The sequence below is a fragment of the Euleptes europaea genome, chromosome 4, assembly GCF_029931775.1.
Source record: "Euleptes europaea isolate rEulEur1 chromosome 4, rEulEur1.hap1, whole genome shotgun sequence".
In the NCBI taxonomy this organism is placed as follows: domain Eukaryota; kingdom Metazoa; phylum Chordata; class Lepidosauria; order Squamata; family Sphaerodactylidae; genus Euleptes; species Euleptes europaea.
Window position 1 is genome coordinate 86,720,235 of NC_079315.1, and position 21,604 is coordinate 86,741,838.

At 39.7% G+C, this 21,604-nt stretch overlaps 1 protein-coding gene across 9 annotated transcripts in view; it reads left to right on the top strand.

The window, feature by feature from the left end:
• The window catches only part of SSBP2 (single stranded DNA binding protein 2), a 138,320-nt gene extending 119,647 nt beyond the window's left edge, over window positions 1–18,673 (top strand). For all 9 annotated transcript variants that reach the window (XM_056847809.1, XM_056847810.1, XM_056847811.1 and 6 more), the window contains 6 exons: window positions 4,727–4,781; window positions 8,118–8,188; window positions 8,852–8,930; window positions 11,290–11,318; window positions 13,382–13,480; window positions 17,951–18,673. In XM_056847809.1, the coding sequence (XP_056703787.1) occupies window positions 4,727–4,781; window positions 8,118–8,188; window positions 8,852–8,930; window positions 11,290–11,318; window positions 13,382–13,480; window positions 17,951–17,980 (363 nt within the window). In that variant the 3' untranslated portion in view covers window positions 17,981–18,673. The remainder of the gene's footprint in view (window positions 1–4,726; window positions 4,782–8,117; window positions 8,189–8,851; window positions 8,931–11,289; window positions 11,319–13,381; window positions 13,481–17,950) is intronic.
• The last annotated feature ends 2,931 nt before the right edge of the window (window positions 18,674–21,604 follow it).

Genomic DNA, 21,604 nt, shown 5'->3' on the forward strand with positions numbered 1-21,604 from the left:
ATTTGGGTTACTTAACCAGTCTACCTGTTATCAAAAGACTAATCCATCGGGGGAGCTGAGCAACTGGTAACAGTTGTGCCCTTGATGGCCGGCCTTCCCCAATGAGGCAGGCCATACTTCCCCTCCCCCATCCCAAACAAGGAATTATACTTGAGAAAAGAAAATGATGTTTCTTCACTTATTCCTTAAGGTTTGAAAGCATTATTTGGTTTGAGAGAGAGATTTAGAAAAGCAGGCTTGGCATTGTTTCTTGCTGTGCTTTAATCAGTGGGCAGGAAGAGCAGAAAACAATAAGAGACACAAGTAACTAAAGTTGGAGAAATGACTGCAGTTCTCCATCTTACCTCTGTCAAACAAGACAGGACTTTAGATACTATCATGTATTCACTCTTACTTAAAATATTGATTTTATTGTGGAAAATGTTAAACACTGCCTATTTAATTAACATTTAAATAAAAACAATGTTCTGTCAGTTTTGGTGTCACTTCTAGATTTTACTGTAGCTGCAAATGTGGTATGAAAACAGTTATGCTGACTGCTGAGTAATGAGGTGGCCGGGGCTAAAATAATTAGAAATATTTAATTAAAAACAATAGCATTTGATTTGAATAAATTCTGTGAATATTAAATGAGTTGGAAATCAATCTAATCTTTAATGTAATGCATTAGCTGTAGTTGTACATATGTATTCAGACTTACAACCTTGATGATACAGCATTTACCAATATTAATCCTCATTCATTTAATTTTTTATTTTTTTAGATTAAAATTTTTATTAACTTTTTGAAATAAAGAAAATACAGAAGAAAAAATAGAAAGAAAAAAGATTTTAGACAAGTTAAAACAAGTTAACAGAAAAAACAAAAAATAATATAGAATTAAAAATAAAAGTCCCCTTCCCTCCCTCGTGATTATGTGCCCACCCCCCACCCCCATTGTGACTTCCAGAGAAGTACCCTTAACTTTATATCATCCACTATATATTTAGTTTCCCTTAACTACGGTGTTTTATTTACAACTCTTTCACAATCTTCATAAAATCAGTTTTTGTTGTGTTAGCCCAGTGTACAAAGGCCTTATGCCAGTCTTTTTTTAATTCTTCTACATCATTTCCATGTAGACTATTAGTTAATTTGGCCATTTGTACAAAATATAATACTTTGTCTTTCCAATCCTTTAAAAAAAGACAAGTTTCTCCCTTCCAGGTTTTAGCTAATGTTAGTCTTGCAGCCGCAAAACTATAATGACAGATCGCCTTATCTGCTTTCTCCATTTCTTGTGGTAAAAGGCCTAATAGGCAGTATTCTGTTTTCCGTTTTATGTTACCGTAAATCAAATTGTTAGTTTCTCTTAACACCTTTTTCCAAAAAAATTTAAATTGCAGGTCCACCAGGCGTGGAAAAATGTGCCTTTTTGTTCTTTGCATCTCCAACATTTATCTGATATGGATTTATCCATTTTGGCCAATATCTCTGGAGTTATATACCATCTATAAAACATCTTATACATATTTTCTCTTATACTACTAGCAATTGTAAATTTATATTCTTTTTTCTAAAGTCTTTCCCAGTCTTCCAGATGAATATTATGTCCTATATCTACTGCCCATGCTATTCTAACCTTTTTGACTCTTTCTTGTTCTAGATTATATTCTAATATCAGTTGATACAGTTTGGAAATCATACATTTATTTTCCTATTCTAATATTGCCTCCAAAGTTGACTTCTTATCTATAAACCCTACCCTTTGATCTTTTTGAAATATATCATTTAATTGGAAATATTTAAACCAGTCTAAAATACCTAATTCTTCCTTACTTTTTAATTTCCATTGACCATTTTAATACTTTATATATTCCCTATAAGTCTTACAATGAGAATCCATATTTGGATCTCTTCTTGAAAAAGCCTCCAGGGGTCTAAGCCATCCTGGAGTTTTGGATTCAAAATCTCTCTTATATCACTTCCAAACTTGTAATAAACTCGCTTTTAAAATGTGATGATTAAAATCTTTATTCACCCTATCTTTATCATACCATAAATACATGTGCCAACCGAATCTCATATTATGTCCTTCTACATCTAATAATCTAGGATTTTCTAATAAAATCCATTGTTTTAACCAGACAAAACAAGTCGCTTCATAATACCATCTTAAATAAGGGAGCGCCAAACCTTCTCTATCTTTGGCATCTATAAGATTTTTATAAGAGATTCTATGTCTATTATTACCCCAGATGAAATTCACCAACACCTTTTTCCACTGTTGGAAAATCTTCGTTTCTTTCAAAATTGGCAAATTTGTTGAGATTGGAACACTGGACTTACTGTGAAGTTCCTACTATTTGAGGAAGAGGCTATTTAAGGCTATGCTTGTGTATTCCTTCTCCCAAGATCCCAGGAGGCAGGAAGTAGGTTGCTCTTTCGATCTCTGAGTGGGTCAGAGTACCCACCTACTCTCCAATGATTGCAAGATGTGCCCAATAAGAAAAAATGCTAGAACATTTAACTATGATATGTGAACCATAACAAGAGAAGATAAAAAGCCAGGAACGTAAATACAGGGGGAGAAATATACATTAACCCGCAACTAAGAACATGGCCACGAAAGAATGAAGGAATCAATGTCCTCCTGTTCCTCAAATAGAAGTAAACTTCATGATAAGTCCAGTGTTCTGTTCTCATTTGAAAAACAGAAAGACACCCTGCTATGCTTGGATGTCACAAAGCTTGCTAGAAAACAGCAAGTAAACAGCAGCTATCTGCCAACCAGGCCAAATTAGGCCATCTACTGAAGGACCTACTACCCAAAAGCTGCATCAGTCACACCACTGCTTTAATGATATTCATGACAGATGCATTAGAGTTGAAACCCATGGAAATGGAGGCACTTCTTATTAAATGAGCAGTTATTCCCTCAGGGGACTGTAGACATGAGATGTGTACTCCATGGCAACACATTCCTTCAGTCACTTGGTGAGCATTGCCTTGTACTTTCTTGCTCCTGATTATATGGTGATATGCCATGAAGAAGAAGTCTTATTTTCTAGTGGGAACTGTTCAGGTCACATAGATACATAATGCTGAGCATGAGTCCAGAGTATGCCACTTCTTTTCTTTGGCACGTGCAGGCTTCAAGCAAAAAAGAAAGATAGATCTCCTGAGATCTATAAAAGAATGAAGTCACCTTGAGCATAAAGGAGGGGGTAAAGAACGCTAAATCTTTGTGGAAGATATATAACCCCTCTGCTATGGAAAGGGCTCCCAGGTCCAATACGCATCTTGCCAGCATCACTGGTACAGTAAATTGGATTTTAAGAGTAAGGTGTTAACTTTCAGTTAAAAGCTCTTTTATCTCGTTGAAAAGAAACAACATCCGATTTGAAAGGAACCAGAAACAACCCAAATACTATTCAACTACTTTATTGCAGCTATGCAGCAATGAAGAGTTTAAGTAAACAAGGTTCATTCCTTCATTTCAACTTCTTATTACAGATTCCTCAACTCAGGAGGCTAAATTCTTCATTAGTTGCCCAGCTATGAGGGCTAGCACCTATACTTAAAAAAAACTAAACACCCAAATTCTAAAAGATTAATTCTCCACCAGTTCCTCAACCAAGAAAACTAGCATAAATAAATAAATAAATTTGAACCCATCTTACCTCAATGCTAACTATTCCCAATACAAGATTACAATATTTTCACCAGTTTTCAAGGGCAATGCAGCAGTAGAATGAGTTGGCCACTTTTCATTTAATTGGAGCAGACAGGTTAGGAAGTTTTACACCAGCATTCTATAGACTCCCTCAGAAGAGACGGTAGGTAGAAGATAATCTGAAAGAGAACAAAGACAATGAAAAAGAGGCCACAGGTCTTCTCTGGAGCCCTGCTCCTACTTTTTATACCCTTGTCAAGGTATCCTCCCCCTCATACTATGGATTGATTTGACAAATGTCAGAACAATCAAAAACAATTATTCTGGCCAAATTTGTTATTTCTGGATCTTTACCAGCTTGAAGTCAAGTTTTCCAAGTACGTAAGGTCACTTAGCTGAAGTTCTGTCACAGGGAATCATGGGGTACCCATCTGAACCCAGGACTTAGACACAGTTCATGGCATCAGACATTGCACCATTAGGGGGAAACCTTCAAGTTCCACGTGAATTCTCCTAATCCAGCTTTGTGTTGAACAGTAGGTCATGTTGAGCAGCCCAAATAGCCCAGACTAGCCTGATCTTGTCAGAGTTCAGAAGCGAAGCAGGGTCAGTCCTTGGATGGGAAGATCACCAAGGAAGATTGAGGCTATTATGCAGAGGAAGACAAATGGCAAACCACCTCTGCTCATTTATTGCCTTGAAAACCCTATGAGTGTAGAACTTCATGGAGGTTGCCATGAGTCATTTGCAACTGGATCAATGCATTGGTTTACTACCTTATCTTTTATTTCTCTGTATCTGATACAGCAAGAGGCTGTAGCCCTTTCAATCAATACAGGGAATCTAGGTTTGGGGAAATTATACTGTATTGAGTTCCTCCAGTTCACAGAAGGCTGCTAAAACTTTGGAGACACAGGAAACATTTAATGCAATTCCTTATCTACTACTACTACTTGGTTGTATAAAAATGAAATGTCTCTTGTCTTTTAGTAAGAAAAGCCATATGCTTGGCTGGGATTATCTTTTTTTTTTTTTCATTTCTGTTAATTTAATGGCTTTGACTTTTTTTAGGGCCCACCAGGAGGTGGAGGACCACCAGGAACGCCCATCATGCCTAGTCCAGCAGGTATCTAATGTAATCAGAAAATATGAAGACAGCTAAAATAACTATTTAATATTTTTTAATTTAAAATAAAAAAATTGGCAAAAACTATATGCAGTTGGTACTTTTTTAGATTGGCATATACATATCCAGGACCTACTAGCATCTATTAAAGATGTTCCTCCAGTTGAGCAGATTTCAAATATATATTTTGGACCTTTCCCATTATCCAACATTTTTGGCAACAAATTCTATATATTACTTAATGAGCTTACAAGGAACAAGGTGCTGTTAGAATACAGCTATGTTGCTCTGTTGTCCGAAAGAAAGTGTTTAACCACAGATAGTAATAGTTAGTTTACAAGCAGGGACCTGCAGAATTGTGGGGAGGGATTTCCCCCAAAGCCCAGTTTTGTCACAGTGGCGGTACTCACCCCAGCCTATCCTCAGTTTTGCCACTGCAATGGCAGAGGTGAAAACAGAGGTGGCTCCCTGCCATCCTGCCTGACCTTAGCTTCACCACAGCTGTGACTCCCTGTCCCCTCATTGCTACCCCAGACCCAGCACAGGTCCCTGCTCCCTCATAGAATCATACCATTGGAAGGGATCACCAGGGTCATCTAGTCCAACCCCCTGCACAATGCAGGAAATTCACAACTACCTCCCTCCCACACCCCCAGTGACCCCTACTCCATGCCCAGAAGATGGCCAAGATGTCGTCCCTCTCATGATCTGCCTAAGGTCATAGAATCACCTGTCACAACCATAGCTCCTGGAGTCTGCTACTAATGACAGAGGAGGAGGTAGTTGTTTTGGGAGGGATTTAAACCCCCAATGTATTTTTGTAATGTTTTCAGATTTTCCTGCAAACCTGGGGGGGGGGTTCTCCCAAGTTTATATATGTGTTTTCTATCACTGTGGCCCAAATCTGTGGATTTAGGTATCTGCAGAAGGGGGCACACTTTATTCCCTTTCCTGCCAGCCCCCATGGCCTCTCCCCTTTTCCTGGTTCTTTTTATCCTTCCCACCCAACAGCCAACCTACATTTTTCTACCCTTCTGTCTTCAGCTTCCCCTCTCCCCACCTAGGAAAACTATGGCCCAGTTCTGTGGTGGTGGCCACTGGGCCAGGCCCATTTGCATGGTAGGAAACCCTCAAGGAGTTATGGAGGCACCTCACTTTCCCTTGTATCTCCCTCTCCACACTATTTTCTCTTCTTCCTCTTGACAACCCAATAATCCTCTCCCCTTTCCCTGCCTCAACCTACCTTTAATATGCCTCCCATCTTCAGCTATATTTATTATTTATTTTCTTCATTCATACCCCACCTTTCTTCACAGTGGTGACCAAAGCAGCTTACATTATTATCCTCTGCTTTTTATCCTCACAACAACCCTGTGAAGTAGATTTGGCTGAAAGTGTGTGACTGGTCCAAAATTACTCAGTGAGCTTCCACATAAAGATGAAGATTCAGTCTAGGTCTCCCAGACCCTACTCTGAAACTCTAACACACTATGCCACACCGGCTTTTATAGGGTGGCTGCTGCTGAACAGAAGCAAGCAGCCAAGCCTAGTTCAGTCATGCAAGTCAGGTGGTATCACATCACCCAGAGGTTGCATCCAAACCCAGGGTTGCTAATCTCCAGGTGGGACCTGGAGATCTCCCAGAATTATAACTGAACTCCAGACAACAGAAAATAACTGCTTTGGAGGATGGACTGTATAGCAATATATTCAACTGAGGACTCTCCCCTCCCCAAACCATGCCCTCCTCAGACTCCACCTCAAAATCTCCCAAGAATTTCCCAACCGGGAGTTGGCAACCCTAGGAATCAGTCCTGGACCCAATGAGTCTTCCCTCGAAGGCCAAAATAGGCCTGAAAGGACCCTGCCCTCTCTCCCTGCCTTTTTACTCACAGAAACCCAGCCTGGAACCACTGTGATTGCCTAGTAATGGCCACTGAAGGAATCTGTTGCATAAGGCTACAGGTGGTCTTGTAAGTTTTTTGGGGGGTTAACCCCCCCCCCCAGCATTTATTTATTTTTAGATATCACATTTTTCTGCAAACCTGGGGCGTTGTTCAGATTTGTAGAAAGATCTGTCTTGGCCATTCACAGATTAAGTCACCAGATTTAAGTATCCCCAGATTTGGCTGACTTGCTATTAGTATATAGATGATGGTTAACAGCAACACAACAATGTATAACTTAGAAACATAAATGGGATTAGACCATATGTGTGTGTATACACACACACACTCACACGTGTTCTGCAATAACTGAAATATTCACTTATGTAAACAAATATTTAAAATGTAATAAAATAACTCAAATGAATGATTAGATTTTATATTATCTGGTTTTTGCAAGCTAATATTTTGAAAGTTTTACAAACAAAAATACCCTTCAAGCAACCAGATTGGACTTTTACCCTCATTTGTCCAGGCTTTGTAAGAAATTAGTCAGGAAAGAAATAGAATTTTATTGTAACAGTGAGCTCAGAACAGTAACCTTGGATTTCAATGCCATTGACTAAATCATATGATATCAAGGCTTTAAAAGATAACAGTGATATAGGAGGATATAGACATGTGGAAGCACATGCTCTTATTCAAGCTAATAACCGATCTCAAAGAATATGTGACCTGATTCAAAATTGTATCTGGGTTTTGATGAGATACAGCCAATTTATGTTTGCTCCTCTTTCATTCCTCCATTTTGAAAGCAAAGACTGTTTTTCCACACTGTAATTACTACTTGGACAAATGTTAGCAAAGTGCTTAATCATGACCCTTTAGTAGAGGTAGTCTAGCAGATATGAGTATCCTTCAACTTGAGCGATTGGGATTGAAGTCCATTTTCAGTAGTAGGCTCACCTGGTTATCTTGGGCAAGCCACTCACCTTTCTCATACAGACTTTAATTAATAATCTTCCGAGATCACTGTGAAGACAAACACCTTATATTGCTTTCTAGAACAGGAAAACTTCTACTGGAGCCTACATGGTACCTCCTCTGTTCTTCCCCTTTTCAGAAAGTTTCCAACAAACAAATTCTGTGGCTCACAACCATAGTCTAGTCAAGGACTTGCAAAGGAAATGTCTTATAGTTGCTTTATTGGATGTTAGCAACATGTGTTAGTACCACCTGAAATGAGTTTTTCCATTGTATGGGTTGGATCCATTGGAGTGTTTTTGCAGATGAAAAGATTGTATGGAAATCCTTTTATCTACAGAAATGGTTCTTAGGATCCATGACCATTATTGGCACTGTCCGGGTGTGTCTTGAATTGACACTTCAGTGTATTCACTAATTTATTTATTTTTTACTGCCTGATCTTTCAAAAATATTTTTATTTCAGATTCAACCAACTCGGGAGACAACATGTACACGCTAATGAACGCAGTACCACCTGGACCGAACAGACCTAATGTAAATATTACCTTAGAATGTATGTGAGTGAACGTGCATGTTTTGTGTATGTATGTATGCATCCATGCACAATCAATGTTCTTTTTTAAAAAAAACAAGGTGCCAGTACTTATATATAAGATTGTACTGATTTTCACCAATTCTTCCCTCAGGATTTGGGAGATCCCCTCCCTCAAATGTGCCAGTATTCAGTACCAGTGACTGCCGCCACCACAAAAAAAAAAAACCCTATTCATAACACATATCACACAGCTGATACTCAAATCCTAAAGTATGGTACATGAGAAGGGGACATAGAGAGGTTTCAAAATAGAAAACCTTTCTTTTGTAAGCCTCCCTTCTCCTCTTCCTTAATGTGGAACACATTAATTACATAAGAAGTGAGTGAATTCTAATTCAGTGTTTGTTCTGGCTGCAATAAGCCACTGTTCTTAGGTACTTATTTCCTCAACAATGCTCCCTATGTGAGAATTGGCTGTTTAGGCCGTTTCCTAGCCGTCTGAATTTTTTACTATTTAGCTGTGATATCGGCAAGTAAATATACACAGATAGTTCATTGTATTATGATTTCTGATCTGGTCTGTAATGCAGCTTATATTATATTTCTCAGTGTGAATTACTTATTAGGCTGTTTGTAGTGTCATACATTTTTTCTCTTTCCAGTTTCCAATGGGACCAGGGTCCGATGGGCCAATGGGTGGACTGGGTGGAATGGATTCACATCATATGAATGGGTCACTAGGTAAGGATAATACATCTTAGTTTTTTAGCCTGCAGTAGGGAACTTGTTTGACCCAGAAGACCTCATCTGGAATTTCTGCCATCATCTATGTATGCATACATAACATACATCATCTAATAGCAGTCCGCCATATCTGAGGATACTTAAATCCAGTGACTGGAGCTGTGAACGTGCAAGACAGATCTTTCTAAAAACCTGAAAAAGGGGTTCAGGTTTGCAGAAAAATGAGAAATCTAAAAAATAAATACATTGGGTTTTTTTTTAAAAAAAAAAAAACCTGAAAATGATAAAGGGAGCACCTGTAGTTTCAAGCAACGGATTCCCTCAGTGGCTGTTGCTAGGCAACCACAGCATTCCAAAGATTTATTCCGTCAGTCAAATCAAGGGGGAGGGGACAGAGCTCATTCCTGGCCTGTTTTGGCCTTTGAGGGATGGCACCTTGGGGCCAGGCCTGTCTAGAGTTGCCACTTCCTGGTTGGGAAATTCCTGGAGATTTTGTAGTGGAGTCTGAGGAGGGCAAGGTTTGGGGAGGGGAGAGGCCTCAGATGAATATAATGCCACACAATCCACTCTCCAAGGCAGTTATTTTCTTCAGGGGAACAGATCTCTATTGGCTGGAGTTCAGTTTTAATTCCGGGAGATCTCCAGGTCCCACCTGGAGATTTGCAACCCTAGGCCTGGAAACAACCTCTGGGTGTCTTGATACCACCTGACTTACATGACTCAACTAGGCCTGGCTACTTGCTACTATTCAACAGCAGCCACCCTATGAAAGCCAGTGTGGTATAGCCATTAGAGGTTCAGAGTAGGGTCTGGGAAACCCAGGTTGGAATCCCCATCTTGCTGTGGAAGCTCACTGGGTGATTTTGGACCAGTCACATACTTTCAGCCTAACCTACCATGCAAGTGGGCCTGGCCCAGTAGCTGGCACCACACAGTTGGGCTACTGTTGCCAGGGGGAGGGAAAGCCGAAGAAAGTGGGGCAGATAAAGGTAGGTTGGCTGTTGGGTGGCAAGGAGATAGTTGCCGACTCCACGTTAGGAAATACTTGGAGATTTTGGGGGTATTGCCTGGGGACAATGGGGTTTGAGGAGGGGAGGGATCTTAGAAGGGTATAATGGCATAGACTCCACCCTCCTAAGCAGCCATTTCCTCCATGGGAACTAGGATTGCCAACTTCCAGGTGGGGGCTGGAGATCACCTAGTATTACAGCTGCTGTCCAGATGGCAGAGATCCTTCCTCTGAAGAAAATGGCTGCTTTGGAGGGTAGACTCTGGCATTATTCCATGCAGAGGTCGCTTCCCTGCCCAAACCTCACCTTTCCAAGGCTCCACCCCCAAATCTCCCAGAATTTTCCAACCTGGAGCAGGCAACCCTAAGGGGGAATGGATCTCTGTAGTTGGGAGATCTGTTGTGATTCCAGGAGATCTTCAGCCTCCACTTGGAGGTTGGCAACCCTAGAAGGAGAGAAGGAAGCAGTTAAGAGGAGAGGCTAAGGGGGCTTTCAGGAACGAACAAATAGTTGGGGGGGGGATGATATGCCTCCTGCAGGTCCTTGTGCATCCCCACTTGCATTTTTGAATTTTGCTGTCCAACTAAAGAATTAGACATTGAAAATGAAATTCTCCGACTGTTAGGAACGCCTGAAGGGACTGCACTCAAGTGTCATGAACAACCTTCGAGTGGTCCATGAGGAGAATGAGATACGAAATCCTTAGGTGCTCACATGCTCTCCTTTACCTCCTCCCCTTGTGAACAGAGCTAAGACTTCCTGAGTTGAAATATACCAAATATTTTGTTTTAACATTAACATTGGGCATGAATTACAGGTTTTTTGCCTTGCCTACAAATTGAGATCCTAAAGCACATTTTAATCATAGTTTATAATCCTGGTCTGTAGGCTAGGTATCCACAATTAATTGAAGTGCTGGATTTGACCATCACAGCAAACATCACATCTTTCAAATTTGGACGTCTTCATTCTCAGCTATATCGATGAGCAGAGGAGGGGTTGTTTGACCCTGTAGAATTTCTGGCTCATTTTTATGACGTTTGAACATGATGTCTGAACATAGCCACATACTTATCTCTACTTTGTCCTCTTGCCTGTATAATAAACTGCACTTGCTTTAGAAGTTATAACAGAACTTCAGGAAAGAGGCCTGTATTTTAAGGTGAGAGCTCTCTGACGAAAAGGAGCTTCATAATTGCCAGGAATTTCAGAAGCATTTGTCCTAGTAGAAACTAAATCATTATTTCCCTTTGCTTTTGGATCAAAACTAGGCCAACCATAGGCTGAAAATTACGGTTCCATCAAATGAAAATAAAAACTTAACTGTGTTGTGGTTTTAATTTAAGGCTCTGGAGACATGGACAGTATCTCCAAAGTAAGTATGCTTTTAATTTTTAGCACAGTTTCTTTTAGTCAAGTGTAATACAGAGGTATTGAAGAGCCCTGTGGTGCAGAGTGGAAAGCTGCAGTACTGCAGTCCAAGCTCTGTTCACGACCTGAGTTCAATCCCAACGGAAGTTGGTTTCAGGTAGCTGGCTCAAGGTTGACTCAGCCTTTCATCCTTCCGAGGTTGGTAAAATGAATACCCAGCTTGCTGGGGGTAAAGGGAAGATGACTGAGGAAGGCACTGGCAAACCACCCCGCAAACAAAGTCTGCCTAGTAAACATCAGGATGTGACCCCATGGGTCAGTAATGACCCGGTGCTTGCACAGGGGACCTTTACCTTTAATACAGAGGTTAAATATTTGAGAAGTGTAGTCTAGATAAATAGTTGTTGTTGGACTATCGGCATTTTCAAGAGACTGTACAAGCAGACTTATCATTTTTTGAGGTAAAACCAAATCATAAGGATCTATTGAAGGGATTTGTTTACATATTAAAATAAAAAAAATGGTCCCTAATGTCCAGTCCTGTTTAAGATTGATATATCATAGCCCAGTTGGTTAAACTAACTTAGTACAATGTTGAAGAGACAAACCTAGGCCACAGTTCACACACTAGGATTTGTCACATCTATTAGGATTTTTGTCTTCCTGAAACTATAAACGTCTACAGTACCACCACTAGTGTGCCAACTCAGAAAATATCTTTGAAATAGTCTGAGTTCAGAAGCGCTTAGTTCGGAGAGAGTCCTATGTGAGCAAGGCATGGTAAAGCTGTATTGCTTCCATTACAAGTTCTTCCCTGCTGTCCACTAGCCTGGAATTGTTGAGAGAGAGTGCAAATTGCTTTCAGGGCTTGTCTTGCAGGTGGGTGGTGACCACTCTGTCTGTTCTGTAGCCCTTCATGCAAATTGTTGCTGCCACTGTCATGATGGCAGAGGGAGAAAGGTTGCTGCCCTACATAGTGTGCATGTGTCATGCACGTAGAATCATAGAATCATAGAGTTGGAAGAGACCACCAGGGCCATCAAGTCCAACCCCCTGCACAATGCAGGAAATTCACAACTACCTCCCCCCTCCACACCCCTAGTGACCAGAAGATGGCCAAGATGACCTCCCTCTCATCATCTGCCTAAGGTCATAGAATCAGCATTGCTGACAGATGGCCATCTAACTTCTTCTTAAAAACCTCCAGGGAAGGAGAGCTTACCACCTCCCGAGGAAGCCTGTTCCACTGAGGAACCGCTCTAACTGTTAGAAAATTCTTCCTAATGTCTAGACGGAAACTCTTTTGATTTAATTTCAACCCGTTGGTTCTGGTCCAACCTTCTTGAGCAACAGAAAACAACTCGGCACCCTCCTCTATATGACAGCCCTTCAAGTACTTGAACATGGATAGGCCCTCATTCCACAAATATGACCCTCGTGATAAGTCTAATATGCTGATAAGCTTCATCCTCCCAGCCTATCATTCTTCCCATTCGACCCCTACTGACCTTATCCATGATAGATACTATCCATAATTTAACAAGGAATTTAAATAAATTTCAAATCCTAGTTAAGAGGTTAGTGTCAGTTCAGTGCTGATGCTTAGTACTTAGCCATGGTTAAACTCTTATTAGGTTATCCCCTTTCTGCCTTCACATCTTGGTAAAGGACGTATGAGTTCAGTCCTCATTCCCATCTATAACAAAGCGTTGTCAGGGCTGGCAGGAACTATCAGAAGGCCTTGAATTAAGTGTATACACATATGCTCATACGCATATGCTCATGTTATATGCAGGATCCCAACCTCACACACACCCCATTAATTACATTTCCTGTACACAAGGGAGAGATACCAGAAAATATTCTACATTTGGGAGTCTATTTCTGCATTAGGATCACCCTCACCATTTATGGCAAGATAGTGTGATGTTCAGATGCTGATGGGATATATACATTCGTCCATAGATTTTTTTGTTTGTTTTACATTTGTACTTGAAAAACTGTTCTGAAGCATTTATAAATGAGTTTAAGCATACCAACTTGTATTTTCTGTTGTTTTTCTAACAGAACTCACCCAGTAATATGAGCATGAGCAATCAGCCCGGGACCCCTCGTGATGATGGTGAAATGGGTGGAAACTTCCTAAATCCTTTTCAGAGTGAAAGCGTGAGTACTTCCTTTTGATTTTTGGCCATTGCTTAGTTAAATTTGACTGATACTAAATTTCAGGATTTAAAATTTCACGTCTAAGCCTGCAACCATTTACATGTACATAACCAAGGTTATTCCCCATGTATCTGAAAGGTTTAGGCCTTGGGCCACAAAAGGTAAAGAAACAAAATTATACTTTTCTGTATTTGCACAGTCCATATGGCATTTCTTATTGCTAGTAATCAAAACATTACGAACTGTCCTGTTAATGTGGCACTGATATGGGCTTCATGGTATTTTTCATATCTGTCATCACATTTCATTTTGTCATCGCTGAAATTCTCAGCTGACATCAAGGGAGCTAGCCATTTATCAAAGCCCGTTCTGTTTGTCCAAGGCAGATCCAAACCAGTCACACTTAGAGACAAGACACTGACACTACTTTTTAAATAGGACATCGACAAGAGGTTGCTCAGGATTGGAGTATAAGCTGGAAAGTGGAACAGGATGCCGAACACTTTCTATGACTCAACTTCATCCCCATCCAGTTTTTGGCCCAACTGTGCCATATTAGTATGCTACCTTCTGGTACTGTATCTGTTTTTGTGCTGGTCTTTGACCAGAATAAATAAATCATTCATTCATTCATGCTAGTATGCTTATGATTAACTAGGTTATTTGTGTTTGCGTATGTTCTTTTCAACCACTAAAACTCGATTAGAAACGTGGGCATCCTGTGTATTTGAAACTAGAGTACGGCTACTGTCTTGGGAGAATCGAGAGAGTGTCTACAGGGACACTTCAAAATGCCAGTTATTTACTTAAAACAACAACTCTACCAGATTTTATGCCATCAAAAAGTCACTAATTATTGAGTTTTGTTTTTTGTTCTTACATCTAGGTGACCAGGCTTTAATTAATACCTTTTTACTGGTCTGCTTTTGAGTCTGAAAATTATTTAAAATTCAGTTTAAGCTGCTTATTTTATGTTTTTACATTCTGGCTGGGTTTTTAATGCTCAGTTTAATTAATTTTTATTAGTTTTGTTATCCTGTTTTATTTTGTAAGCCGCCTGGGGCAGGTTTCCTGGAGGGGAAGCAGAGAAATGCACTACAATAATAGACAATTATTTAGACAGCTTAGGTTGTCAGTAGCCCTACTGTCCATGTCAAAGTCTTCTGTAAAATGTTCAGCAGGTTGTTTGTAATGGAACAGATATTTGAACCCTTCCAGTTAGATGTCCACAACATAATAAAATAATTAGTGGAAGTATCTCACAATAAATGTGAATTACATGTGAAACACTGTATTTCATCTTCTGTTTACAGATCATTTGTGCAGCCTAGAGTTTTGGCCCATTTAATATATGTAATACACCAATTAGTTTTTGCTCAGCCTGCTATCAAATACTTTGCAAGAATCAGTCATATTTCTATCGAGGTGATGTTTCTGGAGCAAAGCATTACCCTGCTCCCTTTTCCTTTGCTTATCAGGTTGGTAGTTTCCTACAGGTATTGGTGCATCCAGTTTGAACTTTATACATAACTGATTGGAAATAAATGGATGTGTATTTATAATATTCTTTAAAAATAGTGACAAATGCACCCATGGGAAAAATAACATTATTTAGGTTAGTGACAACCCCAAGCAAATGGGAGTTCAAAACCTCCTCCTCCTCCTCTGCCAGCTGGGCCAGAGCTGGAGTTTGAGGAGGGGCGCTGGGTTGAGGAGCTATGCAAAGATGGCAGATGGTGGTAAAGAGGTTGGCGGCAAGGGGTTTGGTGCAGTACATCTCCCACAGCAGATAGAGGGCAGTAAGGCACTGCAGGGGGCTGGGCAAGAGGTTGGGCTGCTGAAGGAACAGCACTAGGACAGAGCCAACACATGCACTCACCTCTTTCTATTCTCCTCTGGTTGTTCCATGGCATGCTGAACTGTTCCTGCCTACTCTCCAATCTCCCCCTCCTTTCAGCTGCAACTGTGAAGTTACCAGTTGCCAGATGGCTCCCTCCCCCCATTATCATCACAAAGAGGGAGAGCAGAGATGAGAATGTGAGAAGCTGGTGAGAAGAGAAAGAGAAGGATGTAAAAGGCAGGAACTGCCATTACTGAGGGCTGGCCTGCGACCCACCTTCAGAGGCTTCGCAACCCATTTTTGGGTCCCAACCCACAGGCTGGGAAACACTGGCCTGGATGATCTGATATCCAGCATCTCATTGCAGCAAGTGAAGGAACTGTCAAGCAATAAAAATTCCTTTATTACTGTTGGACAGTTCTGCACAAACTTATGTACATATATTTAATTAAAGTATAATTGTCAGTAGGCCTGAAAACACCATCCTCCCATGAAAGTGCAATGTGTTGTTGTCACATTTTTAAACAAATTATTCTAAATAATTATGCATTAGATGTGCTACCAGTGTCCTTTGGTATTGGTGTTATAAGGTGGACATCTGCAAGGAATTGTGAGTACTATTGGTAGGCAAAGGAGGAAGAGACAGGAGATTATTGCCCCATAATCATTGCCCCAATAGAAATATGTCTGATTCTTGCATGGTGCCACATGGTAGACTTTTAAAAAGGTGTACATATTACAGTTGATAGGCTTCCTTAATATCTTTATACCTAAGAAAAATCTGAAAGTTTCTTTCACCTGCATACACATTTTAATCTATCTCTTCCAGTCATTTTGTCAACTCATATGAAGAAACAAAATGTGAAAATCACAGCCTTAAACTCTTTAAATGATATGGAGTAAATATCATTCTGAAAATCTGCAGAAAGTATTCCAGAAAGCTTGTAGTCCAAGGTCAGGAGGGCTGGTGAAAACTGTACAGTGAAATGAAGATTATTATGGGTCACTATAAACAAATATACCCTCTAGTGTTCATTTAGAAATAAGCATGGTGCTGAAAGGAACAGATTCATGGGAGGATTTTAAATGATGCTTCGAAACAAGATGGTGCTTGATACTTTATTTCTAAATCCCTATTTAATTCTACAGAATACAGTTTTCCACTCACACGGACTGACCAACTGATATAAAACCTTGCTGTTTGTCTTGAATCAGGAAACATTAAGTTCTGATTCAAACCAAACAGGAAAGTTTAACGAAACAAGATTTTCTTTTAAACTTCTGTACAACCAGTGATCATAACTGGTATGGACTGATAAACAGTTTATCCAAGTCTACTGCTGTGTAACTCATACTTACCTCACAATTTGTCATAACCTGGAATGCTTCATAAAAATTGGACTGGGAAAAAAATTATTGTAAAAGTGAGAAAAGTTGTTCACTATTTTGTTACATAATAAAATATTTTCTTACTTTTATGAAATGTCTGATACTACTGGCTACTGATTTCCCATTTGGCGAACTTCGGGGATTTTCTTGCTATTAGGTAGCTAGCTACAAATTGAATGAGGGAATGGGAGTGTTTTTCTAAATTTAGATTTTTTAAAAATTGTATCATTCTGTTGGGTCTTCAAGTTTTCAATCACTGCAAACCTCACCCTGTCTTTAAGATGGGACAGGATAAAGATCCAGTTAAATGTTTAAAAGGCCTTTTCTGAAGTGCACTATCAAAAATTTACTGAACTATTGATATGCTATTTATAAGATTCCTTAGTATCTTTTAATGTCGCATCGAGTACTGCAATTAATGATTTAGGATGTCCACTTCAGCCAGAAGTTCTGTCTTAAACTCAGGACAAGGTTTGACAATGTATGTCATTTATCAATTAAACTAAATAATTTTACTTATTAATTCATTTAGCAGCATAATTATGGGTGGTATTCTTTATTGTTAAAAATAATTACTCTGCTCCAAATTACATCTAATGGGCTAGCCTTTGTGATGAAATAACAGAATTAAACTTCAAGCACATTTTGTGGAATAAAGCCAAATTCCTAAGACTTTTTAAGTTGGTGCCATAAAAGAAGCACAAAAAATAAGGCGCAGAAGAGCTGCGTTTTTCTATCAGATTCATGCTTTAGCAGATTGCCAGTTCCCATCATTGCCCAAAGGGTCAACCTGAATGAGATGGGAGATGCATGGTTTTTCTATTAAAGTGTTTTCCCCATATTGGGCAAATGTCGTGGAGGGCTTATGTGCCAGAGCACAGTGGCCCCACACCCTCCCACACCCACTTTGAAGAAAAACTGGAAACATCTAATTTGGTCCTCAGGGAAAGATCAAACGTCTGGTTAACTTGGGAATAACCAGACATTTGATCACTTATTAAGAGAGGAATCATCCCAGACAGTTGTCACCGGTTTGTAATCCCCCCCCCCCCGTATTTCTTGTCAGCACAGTTTGCATAATGAACGTCTGCTTACATGCCATCTGAAATTATACTAGGTGAGAGAAATGTACATTCCTTAAGGTAGAGGTGGAGGTACACAAATGCATGTCACGTGAAACTGTGATTAGGATCACAAGAAGTGAACGAGCCGCTGCTAAAATGTGGATTCCTGTTTTTCAGTATTCCCCCAGCATGACAATGAGTGTGTGATCCATTACCAAGTCTCTTCGTGAAGGCTGCACTGAGTTGGCCCTCTCCAGAGAGCTACTAAAGAAGAAAAATTACTCATCCCTGTGTACAGTTTGGCAGAAACTATCTCAGCCACAATTGGACCCACCATTCTTTTCCTAACCATCTTTCCAGTTTTGTGAAGACCGTGGGGTCCTGATCTGGTTTCAGCAACTATAATAAGTGGCATATCAGAGCTGCCCAAGACCAAACTGCAAACAGTTATCTGTGTATGTATATGTAGGGATAGATGTATGTATGTGTGTGTGTTAAAGAGACATAGATATGCGCACATACATATATAGGCCTGCAGGACATTGTAAAATATTATCACATGACATCTTAAGTAGAAGTAAGAGATAGGGACTTTTATTCCATCTTTTTTCACGTTTACATTTTAACTATTAAAAAGAACTGTTTCCCTCTCCCCATCTGAACTGTTTTGTGCTGTGTATATCACTGCTTTTGTAAGTTATTTTTTTTAAAGATCTCAGATAAGTTCTGTTTTTTGTCAATGTCTGCCATCATGGATAGGAATAAAACTGCTTATAAGAGGGCTCTCATAAAGTTGTGTTTGATACCGGTAGCCATGCACATTGCAAACCACACTGTCTCAAGAAAAAGAAAAAAATGCATTAGTTTTATTGAGCAAGTAAAACTTGTCCCTTTGCCTTTTTTAAAAACAAAAAAACAAGAGCATTGGAGGGATTCTTGTGCTGTTCTCTTGGAAGCCTGATACTGTGATCCTAAACATACCTGCATGGCGGTAAGGTCCATTCATATCAGCCAGATTTACTGCCAGCTTAATATGTTGAGGATCGGACTGAAAATCCTTCAATGTTTGTTTTCGAGGGAAGTCTGAGTTAAGTTTCAGCTTCTTGATCTATGCAGATCAAATACAGCATTACTGTGTTGGACTCTGGCTTGATTGCTGTAGCATCCAGCAATAAAAGTGGCAGTTTTTATTTTTCTGTCTTGCAGAATAAAATAAAATAAAAACTATTTAGTATGATCTTCCATAGGTGTAGTAATTAATAAAATGCTATTTCACTGTTGAGGCACAGTTTTTTGTAACAACGCGCCAGAGTGTCTCTCTGGCCTGCTACCAATAACTCTCTGTGATCTGTAGCTAGTTAAAGGCCCATCAGCTTTTTAATATACCCGGAGGAGGGATGGAGAGTCCTTATTGCCCCCGTCCCGCTCACTCATTGAACAACTTCTCCCTCCACCCACATTTCCACCTCCCTGCATTATTTCCAGTTATTAGTAATTACATCAGAATTCATTACATGTTACTATAGCCTCACACATTATTGGGATTATATTGTTTATGTAATTCTTTAACAGATACTAGGGCTAAGCTGCTTCTGGCATTGCATTTCTTGTGGCCCAAAATGATGGAATTATTTAAGTATACTAAACGTGAGGAAAGAGTGTGAAAGCACTTTCTTCACAAGTATGTGTGGAAAGTAGTATTCCCACCCAACTTCTAAATTTGTATTTTTATTTTCTTATATTTCCCTACCCACAAAATCTTTTCTTTATCTGTTCCTCTCTTAACCGTTGGTGTTGGTACATATATAAACTGAATTGTTGCCTTATAAGATTGGTGTACACTTGAGGTCATTGGGAAAATTAGTTGCAGTCTCTCCAGTGCGCTTCTGGCAGAAATCTGTTGAAAGAATGTTGTATAAAAGGAGCAGTGCTCAATGGTGGCCATCTTTTCTTCCCCCGCCCAACTAACTTTATAAGAAAAGGGAAGCTCTCTATTTCAATAGTGTTGGAGAAACTGAACTTTTCCTGAAGAGATTTAAATGCATGCATGACTATTTTATACCAAGCTAACCTTACAGAGCAGAGTTAAGAAGTGGGACGTTTACGTCTTTGCAGACTGGGGCCTATGACTATTCGAAAGGAAATGAGAGAGATCTAAATTGCTCTCTTTTTTATGCACGTACAGAATTGTTTCTCTTCTGTCATTAAGTACACAGTTTCTTTTGATGAGCCCTGTAGGCTGGGTTTAACCATAATACCAAACAAGTTTCCTATGAACCAAGAACTATGTAATTAATGGACATGGAGGAGGAGGAAGAGAAGGGCGGACAGGAGCCTAAGGATTCCTTGGGCTAATTGATGTAGCTGTAAACCATGGTTTGCCATTACAACTGAACCTGGACATAGAGAAATAGCTATACATAATGCGTACGCATAATGTGTAAAAACAGCGCTACCTATAAATTGTGTAGAGTTTCTAAAAAAATGTACTAGAGGCCAGCAATAGAGGAAAAAATAAAAATAGGAGATGGTTTTCCAAGCACCTATTTCCTTCTAGTGCACTACACATTCGTGTGTACTGTATATTTTGTAGTCATATACAAGCCTTAATGCAAAGGGTTCCGCCCCCCGCCTCAAAAAGAGAGATGTACTAGACCAAATTAGGATGTAATAATTCCCTTTCAGTGGCATGTTGATGGAATGATTCTGGCAGAGGGCTACATGTGAAACCATTTAGACAAGAGCAACGTCACATGGATTTTAAAAAGAGAGGTACTGGATCATAATGGTACATTTCTTCTGGAAATATTTCTGGTGGAAATCACACAAATAAGCAATTCTACCACTATATAGTTTCTGGACATCTCTGGCCCTTAGTTATGCATAATAATAAGCTAGCATAGTCAACAGTGTTGATTTTCTAATCTAGAACATAATTTATGCAACTCTTTAAAGTTAAATGCCTGAAGCACAGGGGCACCTTGGGAGGCCAAAAAGGACCCAGAAGAGCCCCTTCCCGACACCAGGGTGCGGGGGGAGGGAGGAAGAGTAGATATGTGCCCACCTTCCACAACTGAGCCTTGGCCTTGCAAAAGGGCAGTGGTGGCTCACTCTTGCCCTAAACAGGGCCGGGGTGATCCGGTGGTCCCTTTCCCCTTGTGAGATGGGCAGGACCAGTCCACCTTAATGGCAAACCCAGAGACAGAACAGCAGAAGCGATGGAGTGAACATTTTTGTGTGGGTACCTTATAAACTGCTGAAAAGTACTTTAAAACTTATATGTAGGTTAGAGTGAGGATAATATGAAGTCTGTGTTCTCATTTCACTTTTAAATTATTTTAGTGTAATGTATGTAGTACCTACCGCTTTCCTTCAGCTAGGACTTGCCAAATAATGTGCCTCAACCACAAGCTAGAGATACTTCTGTGTAAGCATCAAACATATGCTAGCTCCTTCAAACGTTTCTTTCTATCATAGTTGCCAAATTTATATTTGAAAGCCTGTAAATTTTGGCTTAACTCATCCTGGGGTCATCAGTTGAACCTATGGATGCCACTGTTTTCATGTCATGAACAACAGTCTCTAGAATCTCTGTATTAAAAACTTCAAAAGCCATGAGAATATGTATGTAGTGAGGTTATGGAATGAGGTGGTATATTTGATAAGGGACCAGTTATTAAGTTGTACATTTCATTTTCTCCTTTTGTTTGGCATCACAAATTTTAGCCAATACTGCACTGAGTTTTTTTTTTCTCATCATCAAAATCAAGTATTATAAACGTGTTTCCAATTACTGCTTTTAAAAGAAATGCCCAACTGTCATTTTGGAGG